This window comes from Mustelus asterias, chromosome 17, assembly GCF_964213995.1.
Source record: "Mustelus asterias chromosome 17, sMusAst1.hap1.1, whole genome shotgun sequence".
Lineage (NCBI taxonomy): Eukaryota > Metazoa > Chordata > Chondrichthyes > Carcharhiniformes > Triakidae > Mustelus > Mustelus asterias.
The window spans coordinates 87467789-87483251 of record NC_135817.1 but is presented as its reverse complement, the minus strand read 5'-3'; the positions used below and the strand labels follow the sequence as shown (position 1 = coordinate 87483251).

General features: G+C 47.9%; 1 protein-coding gene across 3 annotated transcripts in view; it reads left to right on the top strand.

The window, feature by feature from the left end:
- Positions 1 to 15463, top strand: part of gbe1b (glucan (1,4-alpha-), branching enzyme 1b) — a 580146-nt gene that overhangs the window by 507424 nt on the left and 57259 nt on the right. For all 3 annotated transcript variants that reach the window (XM_078233069.1, XM_078233067.1, XM_078233068.1), the window contains exon 14: positions 3222 to 3352. In XM_078233069.1, the coding sequence (XP_078089195.1) occupies positions 3222 to 3352 (131 nt within the window). The remainder of the gene's footprint in view (positions 1 to 3221; positions 3353 to 15463) is intronic.

Below are 15463 nucleotides of genomic sequence, written 5' to 3'. Positions count from 1 at the left end.
TGGGAGGAGACCCAAGCTCTTGGAGAGCATTAAAAGTGACTGAGGAAAGAGGAATAATCAGTCATCAAACACATCAGAATAGGGATAAAAGCATGAGAGAAGAGTGCTTCACTGGGGGGATATTAGATCAGGATGAAGTGGTCAATAGTGCCAAAGATTGAAGACAATGAAGGGTAACAGCAAATTCTGCTTAATCACCACTTGTTTTGCCCCATAATCTGTGGCTCTGCATTCAGGTATCTGAGTTTCACTCTCTGAAATTCTCTCTCTCTTGCTCTCTCACACTTTTACTCTCTCTTGCTCGCGCTCTCTCTCTTTCGCTCACCTGCGCTAATTATCTCTCACTCGTCTCAGTTTTGTTCTTTAACACCCACTCTGGAGCGGGCACAGTGGTTAGCACTGCTGCCTCACAGCGCCAGGGACCCAGGTTCGATTCCCGGCTCGGGTCGCTGTCTGTGGAGTTTGCACGTTCTCCCTGCGTCTGCAAGGGTTTCCTCCGGGTGCTCCGGTTTCCTCCCACAATCCAAAGATGTGCGGGTTAGGTGCATTGGCCATGCTAAATTCTCCCTCAGTGTACCCAAACAGGCGCCGGAGTGTGGCAACTAGGGGATTTTCACAGTAACTTCATTGCAGTGTTAACGTAAAGCCTACTTGTGACACTTTAACTAAATAAATAAACAAACTAAAATCCACCAGAAAAGAGAGTATTAGGAGGTCTGACCGAAGGCTTGGTCAAGTATTTCCTCCTTTGGCTCACTGTCCATTTATTCATCTTTTGTCTGTGAGAACCAACACAATCCACTTTTTACATTCAGGGGACGATATAACTTCCCGTACTAAGCCAGCAAAGCGTGGTTGGAAAGGAAGCTGTATTTTTGTGACACAATGTCACAGTCCAGGACTTCGGGAAGAAGCAGAAGGTTGGAGAGAATAGAAAGATTGAGAGTATGTTTCGAAAAGAATTTCTGAAGGCAGTTTGGAAGGTAGGTTAGGAGGTAGATTCCAAGTTGCAAATGGAAGGCCAATGATATGTTTCAAGCAGCGGACTGGGAGAGGGAATCTGATGGGTTAGAGACGGAAGGCGTCAAGGGCAGATGGTGAACTTGAAGCTTGGTTACAAGGAGAGTTGAGATTTGGGACTATTTCCAGTGAAGCTGGAGCAGAAGATGTGAGATTTGAAAAGAGGCTTTTAAAATTATGAAGGATATTGATCATTTTCTATTCAGGGATTGACAGGGAATCATCAATTTAGAGTTCTCAAGAAGGGAGTGAGGAGAGGCTAGGAAACATTTCTTTAGCTGCTAAGAGTTGCCTGAAAGGATTTGAAAGTAACTTTCACAAGGAAATTGGATAATTACTTCAAAGGGAAAAAAACATTGCAGGGTAAAGGGAGGGAGGTGTGTTTGGAACTAATCACATAGCTCTTTCTAAATGATAGCATGGGCGTGGTGGACTAAATGGCCTCCTTCTGCATTAATTTTTACGTGGAATGTCATCATTGAGATTAATCAAAGCTGAACACATTGCACCTTTCAAGAGAAGTCAATGATTATTTAAGCAGAGAAGGAGACAGGCATCAGCTATGTCTTCATGATCAGCACTCATTCTTACCTTCAAATCGGCAAAATCCCTTTTGCATCAAAGAGTGTCATCACATCGTGAGGCAAAGCAATGCAAAGACAACCATATATTATGTTCACAGCCTATCATATCAAAACATCTCCTGGTGCTTCATGTACAGTGAATTTCTTGATGTGCAGTGACAGCATGACAAGATCCAAGAGAAAGTGATGCAATAATTATGACCAGTTGGGTTGAGATGATTACTATGAAGAATGTTGGCTCCAGCACTTGATGGCTCCCTGCTCCTCCTCACATGGTATATAGGTATCTGCTTCCCCAGTACTTTCAGGCAGTACATTTCAAATCATTGCAACTTGCTAAATCAAAACAAAATCACATTTTTCTGCTGCCAATTACCTTAAATCTGTGTCCTCTGGTTGTCAACCCTTATGTCAGTGGAAACTGTTTCTCCCTATCTACTCTGTCAGTGCCCTTAATAATTTTGAAGACATTAAATCTTCATTTAACCTTCTTTGCTCCAAGGAAAACACTCCCCGCTCCTCTAGTCTGTCTGTCTGTCTGTTACGCCATGAAATGTTTAATCTCCAATTTATTAGGGAACTAAATAAGACTACTATCCCTTACAATGGCCCGAACTTCCACAATTGCAACACTCCCCCAGTATGGCATTGGAAGAAGTGGAATTGTAGAAATGTCAGCACAGAAGGAGCCATTTGTTCCAATGTACCAGTGCCAAGTTGAAGCTGTCTGGATAAATCTGACATATGTGAAAGTGTTTGTGGGACTGCAAAATCTCCAGTGAGAGAGTATGGTGCACTTTCACTGTCATTCAGTCTCTTAGAAGTAGGAAGAGAGGTCTTCTAGCGCAGTGGATAGTATCTCTGCCTCTGAGCCAGAACCTCAGAGCTCGAGACCCACTCCAGGACTTGCACGGTGGCACAGTGGTTAGCAGTGCTGCCTCGCAGCGCCAGGGACCTGGGTTCAATTCCTGGCTTGGGTGACTGTGTGGCGTCTGCACATTCTCCCTGTGTCTGCGTAGGTTTCCTCCGGGTGCTCCGGATTCTTCCCACAGTCCAAAGACGTGCAGGTTAGGTGAATTAGCCATGCTAAATTCTCCCTCAGTGTACCCAAACAGGCGTCAGAGTGTGGCAACTAGGGGATTTTCACAGTAACTTCATTGCAGTGTTAATGTAAGCTTACTCGTGACTAATAAATAAACTTTACTTTGATGGCCAAGGAAGGTGTGTTCATACCGCGACAGATTGAATGTCAACTTGTAATTCTTTTCAACATAGCCAATAGCAGGCAGTAAGAAGAGGAGAGATTTCTGGGTCAGCCATGTGATAGAAGTTGGAGCCTCTACCATCACTATCCATAGCTTCAAACTACAACATGCATGTCAAACGGGGACTTCCCAGTGAGTCAGTTGTGGATCAGATTGGTGGCAGTAGCAGTGGTGTGATATCCATTCAGGTTGGGATAAATTCAGGACCTTCCTCATTGCCCCTTGCCGTGGAGACTGCGGCACTATTTGCTGGACCTGCCTTCGAGCGGAGAACTCAAGAAGAAGACGACATGTAAGGAGGAAGTGCGCTTACTTCAGTAATAATATATCTTTTGTATTCCTCCCCCTTTAGGCCTATGTGAATGAGAAACATGAAGGAAACAAGGTCATTGCTTTTGAGCGTGCAAATCTTCTTTTTATCTTCAACTTCAACCGTGAAAAGAGTTTCCCCGACTACAGAGTGGGAATAGATCAGCCTGGGAAGTATCCTTTGCAAAAGGTTTGGCCATGTGTTATGTACGGAGCCCGTGTTAGACAGTTCTTGAGATGTTCCTCCATGTTGATCACCCCTTTGGGACAGTTACCTTCAATAGTTTGTGAGTGGACCATATGTGATTAGATTGCTTTTGAGTTATATAAAGTTACATCAAGTATTCTGCACAGTAACATGCCATTACGCCCAACTGCTCCATGCCAGTCTTTGTGCTCCTCCTCCTACTCTACTTCATCTCATCCTATCAGCATAACCTGCCATTACTTAATCCATCATGTACTTATCTTGCTTCCCTTAAATGCATCGCTGCTATTTGCAGGACATAATCTCAGAGTAAGGGTTAGGGTCAATTTACAACAGAGAGAAAGAGGAATTTCTTCTCTCAGAGGGTAGTGAATCTGTGGAATTCTTTACCGCAGAGGGCTATAGAGACTGGATAAGAACATAAGAAATAGGAGCAGGAGTAGGCCATCTAGCCCCTCAAGCCTGCTCCGCCATTCAATAAGATCATGGCTGATCATTCAGTATGTTCAAGGCTGAGATAGGAATATTTTGAATCAGTGAGAGAATCTAGGGTAACATAGAAACAGGAGGAGGTTATTCATTTTGATCATGGCTGATCATCAATTCAATATCTTTATCCCCCCTTCCCACCATATCCTTTAACCCCAAGAGCTATATCTAATTTCCCCTTGAAATCAGACAACGTTTTGACCTCAACTACTTTCTGTGGTAGTGAATTCCACACATTCACCACCCTCTGGGTGAAGAAATAAAAGCAAATTACTGCAGATACTGGAATCTGAAACCAAAAGAGAAAATGCTGGAAAATCTCAGCAGGTCTGGCAGCATCTGTAAGGAGAGAAAAGAGCTGACATTTCGAGTCCAGATGACCCTTTGTCAAAGCTACGGCTGATTTTCCAGCATTTTCTCTTTTGGTTTCTGGGTGAAGAAATTTCTCCTCACCTCAGTTCTAAAAGGTTTATCCCTTATCCTCAAACTATGACTCCTAATTCTGGACTCCTCCACCATCAGGAATATTTTTTCTGAATCTGTCCTGTTGAATCCTGTTAGAATTTTATAAGTTTTTATGAGATCTCCTCTCACTCTTTTAAACTCCAATGAATATAATCCTAACCAACTTGGTCTCTCCTCATATGAAAGACCTGGGGATAAGGCAGGAAAGTGGAGTTGAGGATTATATCAGTTCAGTCATAATCTCATTGAATGATGGAGTGAACTCGATGGGCTGAATGGCCTATTTCTGCTCCTACGGCATATGCTATTATGGTCCTAGATAAATATTTTAGTTTTGTCACACCTGATAGTTTGAACTTCTCAGTATGGGTAACGTTCTTGTTGACGGTCGGTAGAATTGTGCTCAATCATTACAGGCAATGATTGGGCTGTCACTCTCACTTTCAAAGCATTTCTGATGACAGTACTATGGTTATGTTACTATGGTTATGAACTAGTAACCTTGAAGATGAGAGTTAATTTTTTACCGTGGTATTTTAGAATTTGAGTTGTTTTAAAAACATGTGATTTTACTATAGATGGCCATGAATCTGTTGTAGAAACCTAGTTGATTGTCTGATGCCTTTTAAGGTGTGAAACCTGCAGTCCTTGTCCAATCTGGGCCTGTATGTGTCTCCAACAGTTTTCTTGGGAAGGCCATGTGGTGAGAAACAACAATTTAATCCAACCTTTAGTCCATCTTTTTAACTCGCCCACATCTTTTTGCTTAGATCCTTTTATCCAGCACCCTCAACATAGTAAAATGTTCAAAATGTATTTATTAGTGTCACAAGTAGGCTTACACTAACACTACAATGAAGTTACTGTGAAAATCCCCTAGTTGCCACACCCTGGCGCCTGTTCGAGGAAACTGAGGGAGAATTTAACATGGCCAATGCATCTAACCAACATGTCTTTCAGACTGTGGGAGGAAACTGGAGCACTCAAAGGAAACCCACGCAGACACGGGGAGAATGTGCAAACTTCACACAGACAGTGACCCAAGCTGGATCCCTGGCGCTGTGAGGCAGCAGTGCTAACCACTGTGCCACCGTGCTGCCCACAACATCTCAAGGTGCTTCACAGGCCTTTTATCAGTCAAAATTTAACCCCAAGCCAATTTCAGGATACATTAGGAATGATTTTAAGGAGTATCTTAAGTGAGAAAGTAGAGGTAGAGAAGCCGAGAGATTTGGGGAGGGAATTCCAGAGGTTTACAAATGGATTTAGCAGTGAAAGTTGGGGATACTCAAGAAGCCAATATTGGAGTTCAGAGATCTCAGAGGGTTGTAGGGCTGAAGGAAATAGGGAAGGGTGAGACTAAGGGACTTGGAAATAAGGATGAGAATTTTAAGATTGTAGTGTTAACTGCTGGCCCAGCAACGTAAGTCAGTGAGCACGGGATGATGGGTGAACAGAACTCGGTGCAAGTTGGGAAATAGGCAGTGTCCCCAGTGCAAGGTTTTGTGTCAATGCCAGATTTCAAACTGCTGGAATCCCCCTGCTCCATATTGTTCAGAAACATCCCTCGACATTTCCCTCAGTCTTCAAGTGACTGATTGTCCATTCATTATTATCTCCATTCACTTTCCATTGCCAAGCCAATTATCTATCCAGCCGGCTAATTTACTATTGATTCTGAGCCTCGCATCATAGCTGTAGATTTCCTCCTGTTTTAATACTGAACGGCTGCTCTTTGAAAGTTATCCATCGGAATTTGCAAGAGACAAACCTTTGTGTGATTTTTCCTCATTGCAAAATGCAGTCATGCCAGTTCCTAACGTGTTGGTGATGGTAAATGTGGTTGTGGAGCCTGGTATGGTTCATTAGCGCTGTGTGTTCTGGATAATCCAGATTCTACAGCCGGAAAAGAGCCATCATAGAATTCGTACGGTGCAGAAGGAGGACATTCGGCCCATCAAGCCTGCACCGACCCTGACAGAGCACCCCACGGAAACCCTATCCCTGTAACCCCATGCATTTACTCCGCTAATCCACCTAACCTGTGCATCTTTGGACTGTGGGAGGAAACCGGAGCACCCGGAGGAAACCCACGCAGACACGGGGAGAACGTGCACATTCCACACACAGTGACCCAAGGCTGGAATTGAACCTGGGTCCCTGGCACTGTGAGGCAGCGGTGCTAACCACTGCAGCGCAGGTTGGAGATTAGATGTTGACAGTCTTCTGCTTTGTTCAATGCAGGTTTTCTGTGTCACAGACAGTTGGAGCTCATTGTTTACTTCTAAATGTTTGTTTGTAAATGTTTGTGGCTGCCAGAAAATAAGATCTCGCATATATTTAGGAGTAAAATATCATGTTTTAACAATAGAAAACAAAATAGTAATATTGGACAGGGAAGACAGCTAGTACAGAAACCATAATTGGCAAATGTTCCACTATCACCATCTGATAGTTTGCATTTTTAGGATATGTTCAATAACACAGTTTCACACACGAATGTCCCCATCTCTTGACTGTAGCTCAACTCAATGCTCTCTGAATGAATCTTAAAATAACGAGGGAACTAAAATCAGGAATTCCCTGAGGAATCTTCCAGGCATTGATCACCTTTAGCTGGGACTGCCTGGCGTACATCTTGCTTCATGGAAAATTGCCTCCACAATAGCTCGCGAAACAGAGTACTGGGCTGATGGTAAGATACTTGGTAGTGTGGATGAACAGAGGGATCTGGGTGTCCATGTGCATAGAAAGTTGGCACCCAGGTTGATAGGGTTGTTAAGAAGGCGTACGGTGTGTTAGCTTTTATTGGTAGAGGGATTGAGTTTCGGAGCCATAAGGTCATGCTGCAACTGTACAAAACTCTGGTGCAGCCGCACTTGGGAGTATTGCGTACAGTTCTGATCGCCGTATTATAGGAAAGATGTGGAAGTGTTGGAAAGGGTGCAGAGGAGATTTACCAGGATGTTGCCTGGTATGGTGGGAAGATCGTATGAGGAAAGGCTGAGGGACTTGAGGTTGTTTTCGTTAGAGAGAAGAAGGTTAAGAGGTGACTTAATAGAGGCATACAAGATGATCAGAGGATTAGATAGGGTGGATAGTGAGAGCCTTTTTCCTTGGATGGTGATGGCTAACATGAGGGGACATAGCTTTGAATTGAGGGGTGAGAGATATAGGACAGATGCCAGAGGTAGGTTCTTTACTCAGAGAGTAGTAAGGGCGTGGAATGCCCTGCCTGCAGCAGTAGTGGACTTGTCAACATTAAGAGCATTCAAATGGTTATTGGATAAACATATGGATGATATTGGAATAGTGTAGATTAGAGGGGCTTTAGATTGGTTTCACAGGTCAGCGCAACATCGAGGGCCGAAGGGCCTGTACTGCGCTGTAATGTTCTATGTTCTCTGAAACAAAATCAGGAAACCTGATCAAATCAAAGAATGTGCCATAAAAACAGAAAAATGCTGGAAAATCTCAGACAAAGGGTCATCCAGACTCTAAACATTGGCTCTATTCTCTATCAAAAGATGCTGTCAGACCTGCTGAGATTTTCCAGCATTTTTCTGTTTTTGTTTCAGATTCCAGCATCTGCAGTATTCTGCATTTATCAAAGAATGTGCCATCTAACAGTCAAACTATGCAGGTGCGGTACTCCGTCAAATGCATGTTATTCATTGTTAATTGAGGAACTTCAGTTATGAAGATCAATTGGAGAAGTTGGGGCTGTTTTCCTTGGAGAAAAACAAGCTGAGAGGAGGTTTGATGTTTTCAAAATCAACAAAGAACAGTACAGCACAGGAACAGGCCCTTCGGCCCTCCAAGCCTGCACCAATCACATTTCCCGATCTAAACCAACCGCTTATATCCCTCTATTCCCCGTTTGTTCATATGTCTATCAAGATAAATCTTAAATGTGACTAATGTATCTGCCTCAACCACCTCACTTGGCAGTGCATTCCAAGCCCCCACCACCCTCTGTGTAAAAAAAACTTTCCCCGCACATCTCCACTGAACCTTTCCCCCCCTTATCTTGAACTTGTGCCCCCTTGTAATTATCATTTCTGCCCTGGGAAAAAGCTTCCAACTGTTCACCCTATCCATACCCCTCATCATTTTATAAACTTCTATCAGGTCGCCCCCTCAGCCTCCGTCTTTCCATCATGAGGGTTCTGGACAGAGTAGCTCGGGAGAGAAAGGTCTGTGAAAGGGTGAAAAGGGGGAGGACACAGATTTAAGGTAATTTTCAAAAGAAATAATAGTGATATAAGAACAGACATGCAGAAAATGGTTAAGGGCTGGAAAGTACTGTCTGAGTGTGTGATGGAGGTGGATTCAATTGAGACGTTTGAAAGGGTATTAGACTGTTATTTGAAAAGGACGAATGTGCAGGGTTATGGAGAGAAGGCAGGATAATGGCAGCATTTAGAGAGCTGGTGCAGGCAGAATGGACCGAATGGCTGCAACAAATTCTGTGATTCATATCTGCTTTATATTAACTTCAGAGTTCAAAAAGTTGCAAATTCTGTTGTTGTTATTTATTCCGAGTTGCAGTAGCATGTTCAAGACTACAATTTAGTGACTGCTACATCTCTCGTGCTCTGTCGGGCAAACCATTCCATGGCAGCTAATAATTGGTATTCCACTACATTAGCGTGTAATAATTTTTAAGGAAAGACTATTAGCATTAAGAAATGTATCCCTTTTCGTTGAGCTTCTCTGTCTGCAAAGTGGTACAGGCACGAAGGGCTGAACGATTTTCCTCTGTGTAAACGTTCTATTCTCTCCATCTATCTGCTGTTTCATAATGGAGGTGTGGGGAAGTGTGTGCGCAGGGAAGAGATGAGCCGTTGAATCAGTTGCCATTCGTACAAGGTGATGCAGGACTGTTAAGCATGGATCCCCCCCCAAGACCTCGTATAGCAGGAGGATCTCTATTAGTGCTCTACATAGTTCAGATTAATTCAGGTCCTGCCATGTCCAGCATTGTATCTCCAGCCGCTAATGAACAGATAAGGCTGATGGAATGAATTACAATTTGGTCCCTTGAAGCTTGTGAATGTCTTTAGACTCTCGTACTTTGTAAGCTGCTTTGAGGTTTATTTATTCATGCGTCCTTCTCTGTTGAGATTGCATTGTGTATAATGCGTACGAGGAGGAATGTGAGTTCGTACAAAAGGTGCAATTGCCGTTTATTTGGTTTCTGACTTTTAGATGTGGCTCTTAGCCTTGAGTTTATAATGATGCTTCTTGCCATCTATCAAAGTACTTTGTCTAATACACAGTGAAATGCACTGTTTTAAGAGGTAACTGCTAGAGGCATTCTGCACCACCGAAAGAAAGGATTAGGGCTAATTGAATAGAATCCTACAGAATCCTACAGTGCAGAAGGAGGCCATTTGGCCCATCGCATCTGTACTGACCACAATCCCAACCAGGCCCTATCCCATTAACCCCATGTATATACCCTGCTAATCTCCCTGACACTAAGGGGCAATTTAGCATGGCCAATCCAGCTAACCCGCACATCTTTGGACTGTGGGAGGAAACCCGAGCACCCAAAGGAAACCAACGCAGACACGGGGAGAATGTGAAAACTCCACCCAAGCCGGGAATCGAACCTATGTCCCTAGTGCTGTGAGGCAGCAGTGCTAACCACTGTGCCACTGTGCCGCCCATTCTTTCAGGGAATGGTCCCAATAGGCTCCTTGTCTGCTTTATAACTCTGTAACATCCCACAAACTGCTGTGAGATAAACAAAGACTTAATCTGCTTTTTGAGGGGCATGGACTGAGTGGATAGCAGAAGCTTTTTTCCCAGGGTGGAAGAGTCAATTACTGGGGGGGCATAGGTTTAAGGTGCGAGGGGCAAGGTTTAAAGGAGATGTACAAAGCAAGTTTTTTACACAGAGGGTGGGTGGGCACCTGGAACTCGCTGCCGGGGGAGGTCGTGGAAACAGATACGATGGTGACTTTTAAGGGACATCTTGACAAATACATGAATAGGATAGGAATAGAGGGATACGGTCTCCAGAAGGGTAGGGGGTTTTAGTTCAGTCGGGCAGCATGGTTGGTGCAGGCTTGGAGGGCCGAAGGGCCTGTTACTGTGCTGTAATTTTCTTTGTTCTTGTTCTATGATGTTGAAGGGAGAATGTTGGCCAGGTCACTGGGAGAAGTCCCCATTCTTCTTCGAGTAGAACCATTGGATCTTTCGGTTTTCACTTTCCCCAGTGAGATGGGAATTTTGGGCTTATGCAAAGATAGCGTCAGCACAGCACTCCCTCAGTACTGCACTGGACTGTCAGCCTGGCTTTCTGAACCCTGTATTACAGAAAGTGCTTGCATTGATACAGTCGCCTTTCATGACCTCACAATGTTCTAAAGCTTCTCACAGTCAATGAAGTGTGTTTTAAGTGCAGACCCTGCTGTAATTAAGGTCAAAAAGTCTTGGTGGTTGTGTGTTCAATTCTCTTGAGGTTTTTTTTCTGTTTCTATTTTAACCCATCAGTAGTAATTACTTTAATTGTGACAGAACTGTTCTATATTTTAGCTAAATCCTGTAACAACAGTAATTATAGCCAATGCCGCAGTTAAAATTGGTTTGGAAAGATGAATGTAATTTCATTTTCACAGTATAGCATACTGAAGAGGGATTTTTATTTCAACAATTGATACAAGCTATTTAACTGGTACTACAATTGGCAGCATTGGCCAAGGTAAATTGCTCAGGGTGGTGAGGAGTCCACATGGGACAAAATTTAAAACTGGTAAGATAAGAAGGAAGTCTTTTTGAACTTTTTCTCCAAAAGAATACAGATCATCGTAACCAGATCAAAGTAATCAGTAAACGCCACAAATCAGGCCACAAGGTATTTAGATTTGTTTGTTGAGAGTAGGATGTTGGTGGATATGTTGAGAAGATGTGACCCCAGGATCGACAGTGAGACGCTACAGCTTTTCATTAGATTCACAAATGACTTGGTGGAAGGAGTAGGAGAGCTCGATGTTGAAATTAAGCTGGGTGGCACAGCAAGAAACGTAGTTGTGAGCACGAAATCGCAAAGAGTCATCAGAAGTCTAAGTGAGTGAGCAAATCTGTGGCAGTTGGAGTTTATTGTGGGAAATGTCAGGGCATCCACTTTGGACCAAAATAGCAAGAAGGCAGAAACCACTGGTGACCATTGAGATTTAACAATCTAACTACAGAAATCGCTAAACATGAGTGGACAAGGACCAACATAATTGAAAAGGTTAATGGGATATTATTGGCCCTTTTGTAGGCAGGTGGAAGTTATGTTACATTTACATGGAGCTGGTTAATTGCATTCAGTTCTGGGCACTGCACGTCAGCAAGGAAATATTGGCCTGTGACTTCCTCAGAATGTCAATCTTTTGTCAGATTGCCTCTCTGAATGAACTTACCTTCGCTGGGATTCCGAAGCCCCCATCTTGTCCAACCTTCCTCACTCGGGCTGGGGGAGACAGGAGCAGCAAACCATGCCCCCGGCAGCTTCGGTGTGGAGTTGCTGGGACGTCGAGTAAGACATGCCCCCTTTTTATATCAGTAGCTGCTGATGTTTAAAGGGTCCAACGCCGGCATCTCCACATCATGTTTAAAGGGAGCAGTGATTTAGGCAATCGGGTGAGGGAGTGAGGCCACTAGGCCACAAGAGAAATCGGGGATGGGAGCAAATGCAACACCCACACCCTATGAAAGAACAATCTGTTGAGGCTGTCAAAATTGAAATTGAAACATTTTTGGGGAGATGGTGGAGGAACATATAACATATAACAAGAGGAACATATAAAGACTTGCAGACTAAATCGGTTTGATAGATCAACTTCTACAATCCACGGTTCCCCATATTGCTCAATCTCACCTAGCCACCTTCTCTCAGTATCCCCGGAGCACCCGGAGGAAACCCACACAGACACGGGGAGAAAGTGCAGACTCCACACAGACAGTGAACCAAGCCGGGAATTGAACCCGGGTCCTGGCGCTGTGAGGCAGCAGCGTTAACCGTTGTGCCACCCCGTGCCGAGCTGGAATGCAATGGCAATGCTGATTTGTCTTTTTGTTAGCTACTGAATGATGTTTCTCAGATTGGATCTGTGTCAGAGAGTGAAGATTCTGTTCACCTTTTGTTGAAATCCACTCATTCGCAGCATTTTAATCTTTCCCAAAAACATTGCAGTTATTAGACTCCGAGTAAATCGTTTTTATGAACTCAAACAACTTAACCCAGCTGGACCTTTAGTGGGGAACTTCAAAGCCCTATTGACTTTTATTCAGCATCAAAGCTCATTGACTGTTGGTGAATTGACAGCCCTCTTGCTTTCCTTGTGTAAACACCATACAGATTTGGTTATTACTGACGTTTCAGCTGTCCTCTTCAATCTCTGCTTCCACACAGATATTTCAGAGCTTTTATTATGGAGAACAGCAACAAGCAAATTAGTTTTGAGTTCTGGTCATGTTTTATGAATTGGAAACAGTGAAATTGTTCAGAATACAGTCGGGAGAATCTGTAAGAACTGGAAAGCTAAGTGTCAAAGGATGTGGGAATTCATCACGGTAGAAATTCTGTGATTGGCGTTTCTTATCCCATTTCTCCCATGAAGCCATGAATTAATGCTGAAGAGTGGGTCCATGAACGCCAAGTGGCCACCTTTGGCAGGCTACTTAATCTCACAATGAGATTTCACAGCCACCCCGTCTAAATTCACACCTTTAACAGAATCGATCTGAAGCACCAAAATACCAGAAGGAAAAGTCGCCGGGGTATTGGGAAGGAGCAGGTGGTGAGATTAATTGGGCAGGTTTACCACGGCACCAGCAGAGAGACGATGTGCCAAGTGGCGACCTCCTCCTGTGCTGTTAGTGTGTCCAGACTTCTGTATTTTCCATCGGTGGTTCACAACCTCTGTCCCATTCCTTCTTCTCACAGTCACTTCATTGCAGTGTTAATATAAGCCGACTTTGTGACATTAATAAATAAACTATACATTCGATGACTCCCCCCCCCCCCCCCCCCCCATCTTTCTTTGCCTGTTCCTTCCCCTCCCTCCCTCCTCCCCACCACCTCCCCATGTTCCACCTCCCCACACTCCACCTCCCCACACTCCACCTCCCTGTCCTCCATCCTCCCTCCCCTTCCCTCCCTCCCTCCCTCCCTCCCTCCCTCCCTCCCTCCCCCTCCCTCCCTCCCTCCCTCCCCTCCCTCCCTCCCTCCCTCCCTCCCCTCCCTCCCTCCCTCCCTCCCTCCCTCCCTCCCCCTCCCTCCCCTCCCCTCCCTCCCCTCCCTCCCTCCCTCCCTCCCTCCCCTCCCTCCCCTCCCTCCCCTCCCTCCCCTCCCTCCCTCCCCTCCCTCCCCTCCCTCCCTCCCCTCCCTCCCCTCCCTCCCTCCCCTCCCTCCCTCCCCTCCCTCCCCTCCCTCCCTCCCCTCCCTCCCTCCCCTCCCTCCCTCCCTCCCCTCCCTCCCTCCCTCCCCTCCCTCCCTCCCCTCCCTCCCCTCCCCTCTCTCCCCTCCCTCCCCTCCCCTCCCTCCCCTCCCTCCCTTCCTCCCCTCCCTCCCTTCCTCCCCTCCCTCCCTTCCTCCCTCCCTCCCTCCCTCCCTCCCTCCCTCCCCTTCCCTCCCTGCCTCCCCTTCCCTCCCTCCCTCCCCTTCCCTCCCTCCCCTCCCCTTCCCTCCCCTCCCCTCCCCTTCCCTCCCCTCCCCTCCCCTTCCCTCCCCTCCCTCCCCTTCCCTCCCCTCCCTCCCCTCCCCTTCCCTCCCCTCCCTCCCCTCCCCTTCCCTCCCTCCCCTCCCCTTCCCTCCCTCCCCTCCCCTTCCCTCCCTCCCCTCCCCTTCCCTCCCTCCCCTGCCCTTCCCTCCCTCCCCTCCCCTCCCCTTCTCTCCCTCCCTCCCCTTCTCTCCCTCCCCTCCCTCCCCTCCCCTCCCCTCCCCTTCCCTCCCTCCCTCCCTCCCCTCCCCTCCCTCCTTCCCCTCCCCTCCCCTTCCCTCCCTCCCTCCCCTCCCCTTCCCTCCCTCCCTCCCCTCCCCTTCCCTCCCTCCCTCCCCTCCCCTTCCCTCCCTCCCTCCCCTCCCCTTCCCTCCCTCCCTCCCTCCCTCCCCTCCCCTTCCCTCCCTCCCTCCCCTCCCCTCCCCTCCCCTCCCCTCCCTCCCCTCCCCTCCCTCCCCTCCCCTCCCTCCCCTCCCCTCCCCTCCCTCCCCTCCCCTCCCCTCCCTCCCCTCCCTCCCCTCCCCTTCCCTCCCCTCCCCTTCCCTCCCTCCCTCCCCTCCCCTTCCCTCCCTCCCCTCCCCTTCCCTCCCTCCCTCCCCTCCCCTTCCCTCCCTCCCTCCCCTCCCCTTCCCTCCCTCCCTCCCTCCCCTTCCCTCCCTCCCTCCCCTCCCCTTCCTCCCTCCCTCCCCTCCCCTTCCCTCCCTCCCTCCCCTTCCCTCCCTCCCTCCCTCCCTCCCTCCCTCCCCCCTCCCTCCCTCCCTCCCCTCCCCTCCCTCCCTCCCTCCCCTCCCCTCCCCTTCCCTCCCTCCCCTCCCCTTCCCTTCCCTTCCCTCCCCTCCCCTCCCCTTCCCTCCCTCCCTCCCCTCCCCTCCCCTCCCTCCCCTCCCTCCCCTCCCCTTCCTCCCCTCCCCTTCCCTCCCTCCCCTCCCTCCCCTCCCCTCCCCTCCCCTCCCCTCCCCTTCCCTCCCTCCCCTCCCCTTCCCTCCCTCCCCTCCCCTTCCCTCCCTCACCTCCCCTTCCCTCCCTCCCCTCCCCTTCCCTTCCCTCCCTCCCCTCCCCTTCCCTCCCTCCCCTCCCCTCCCCTTCCCTCCCTCCCCTCCCTCCCCTCCCCTCCCCTTCCCTCCCTCCCCTCCCCTCCCCTTCCCTCCCTCCCTCCCCTCCCCTCCCCTTCCCTCCCTCCCTCCCTCCCCTCCCCTCCCCTTCCCTCCCTCCCTCCCCTCCCCTTCCCTCCCTCCCTCCCCTTCCCTCCCTCCCTCCCCTCCCCTCCCCTCCCTCCCCTCCCCTCCCCTCCCTCCCTCCCCTCCCCTCCCCTCCCTCCCTCCCCTCCCCTCCCTCCCCTCCCTCCCCTCCCCCTCCCCTCCCCTCCCCTCCCTCCCCTCCCTCCCCTCCCTCCCCTTCCCTCCC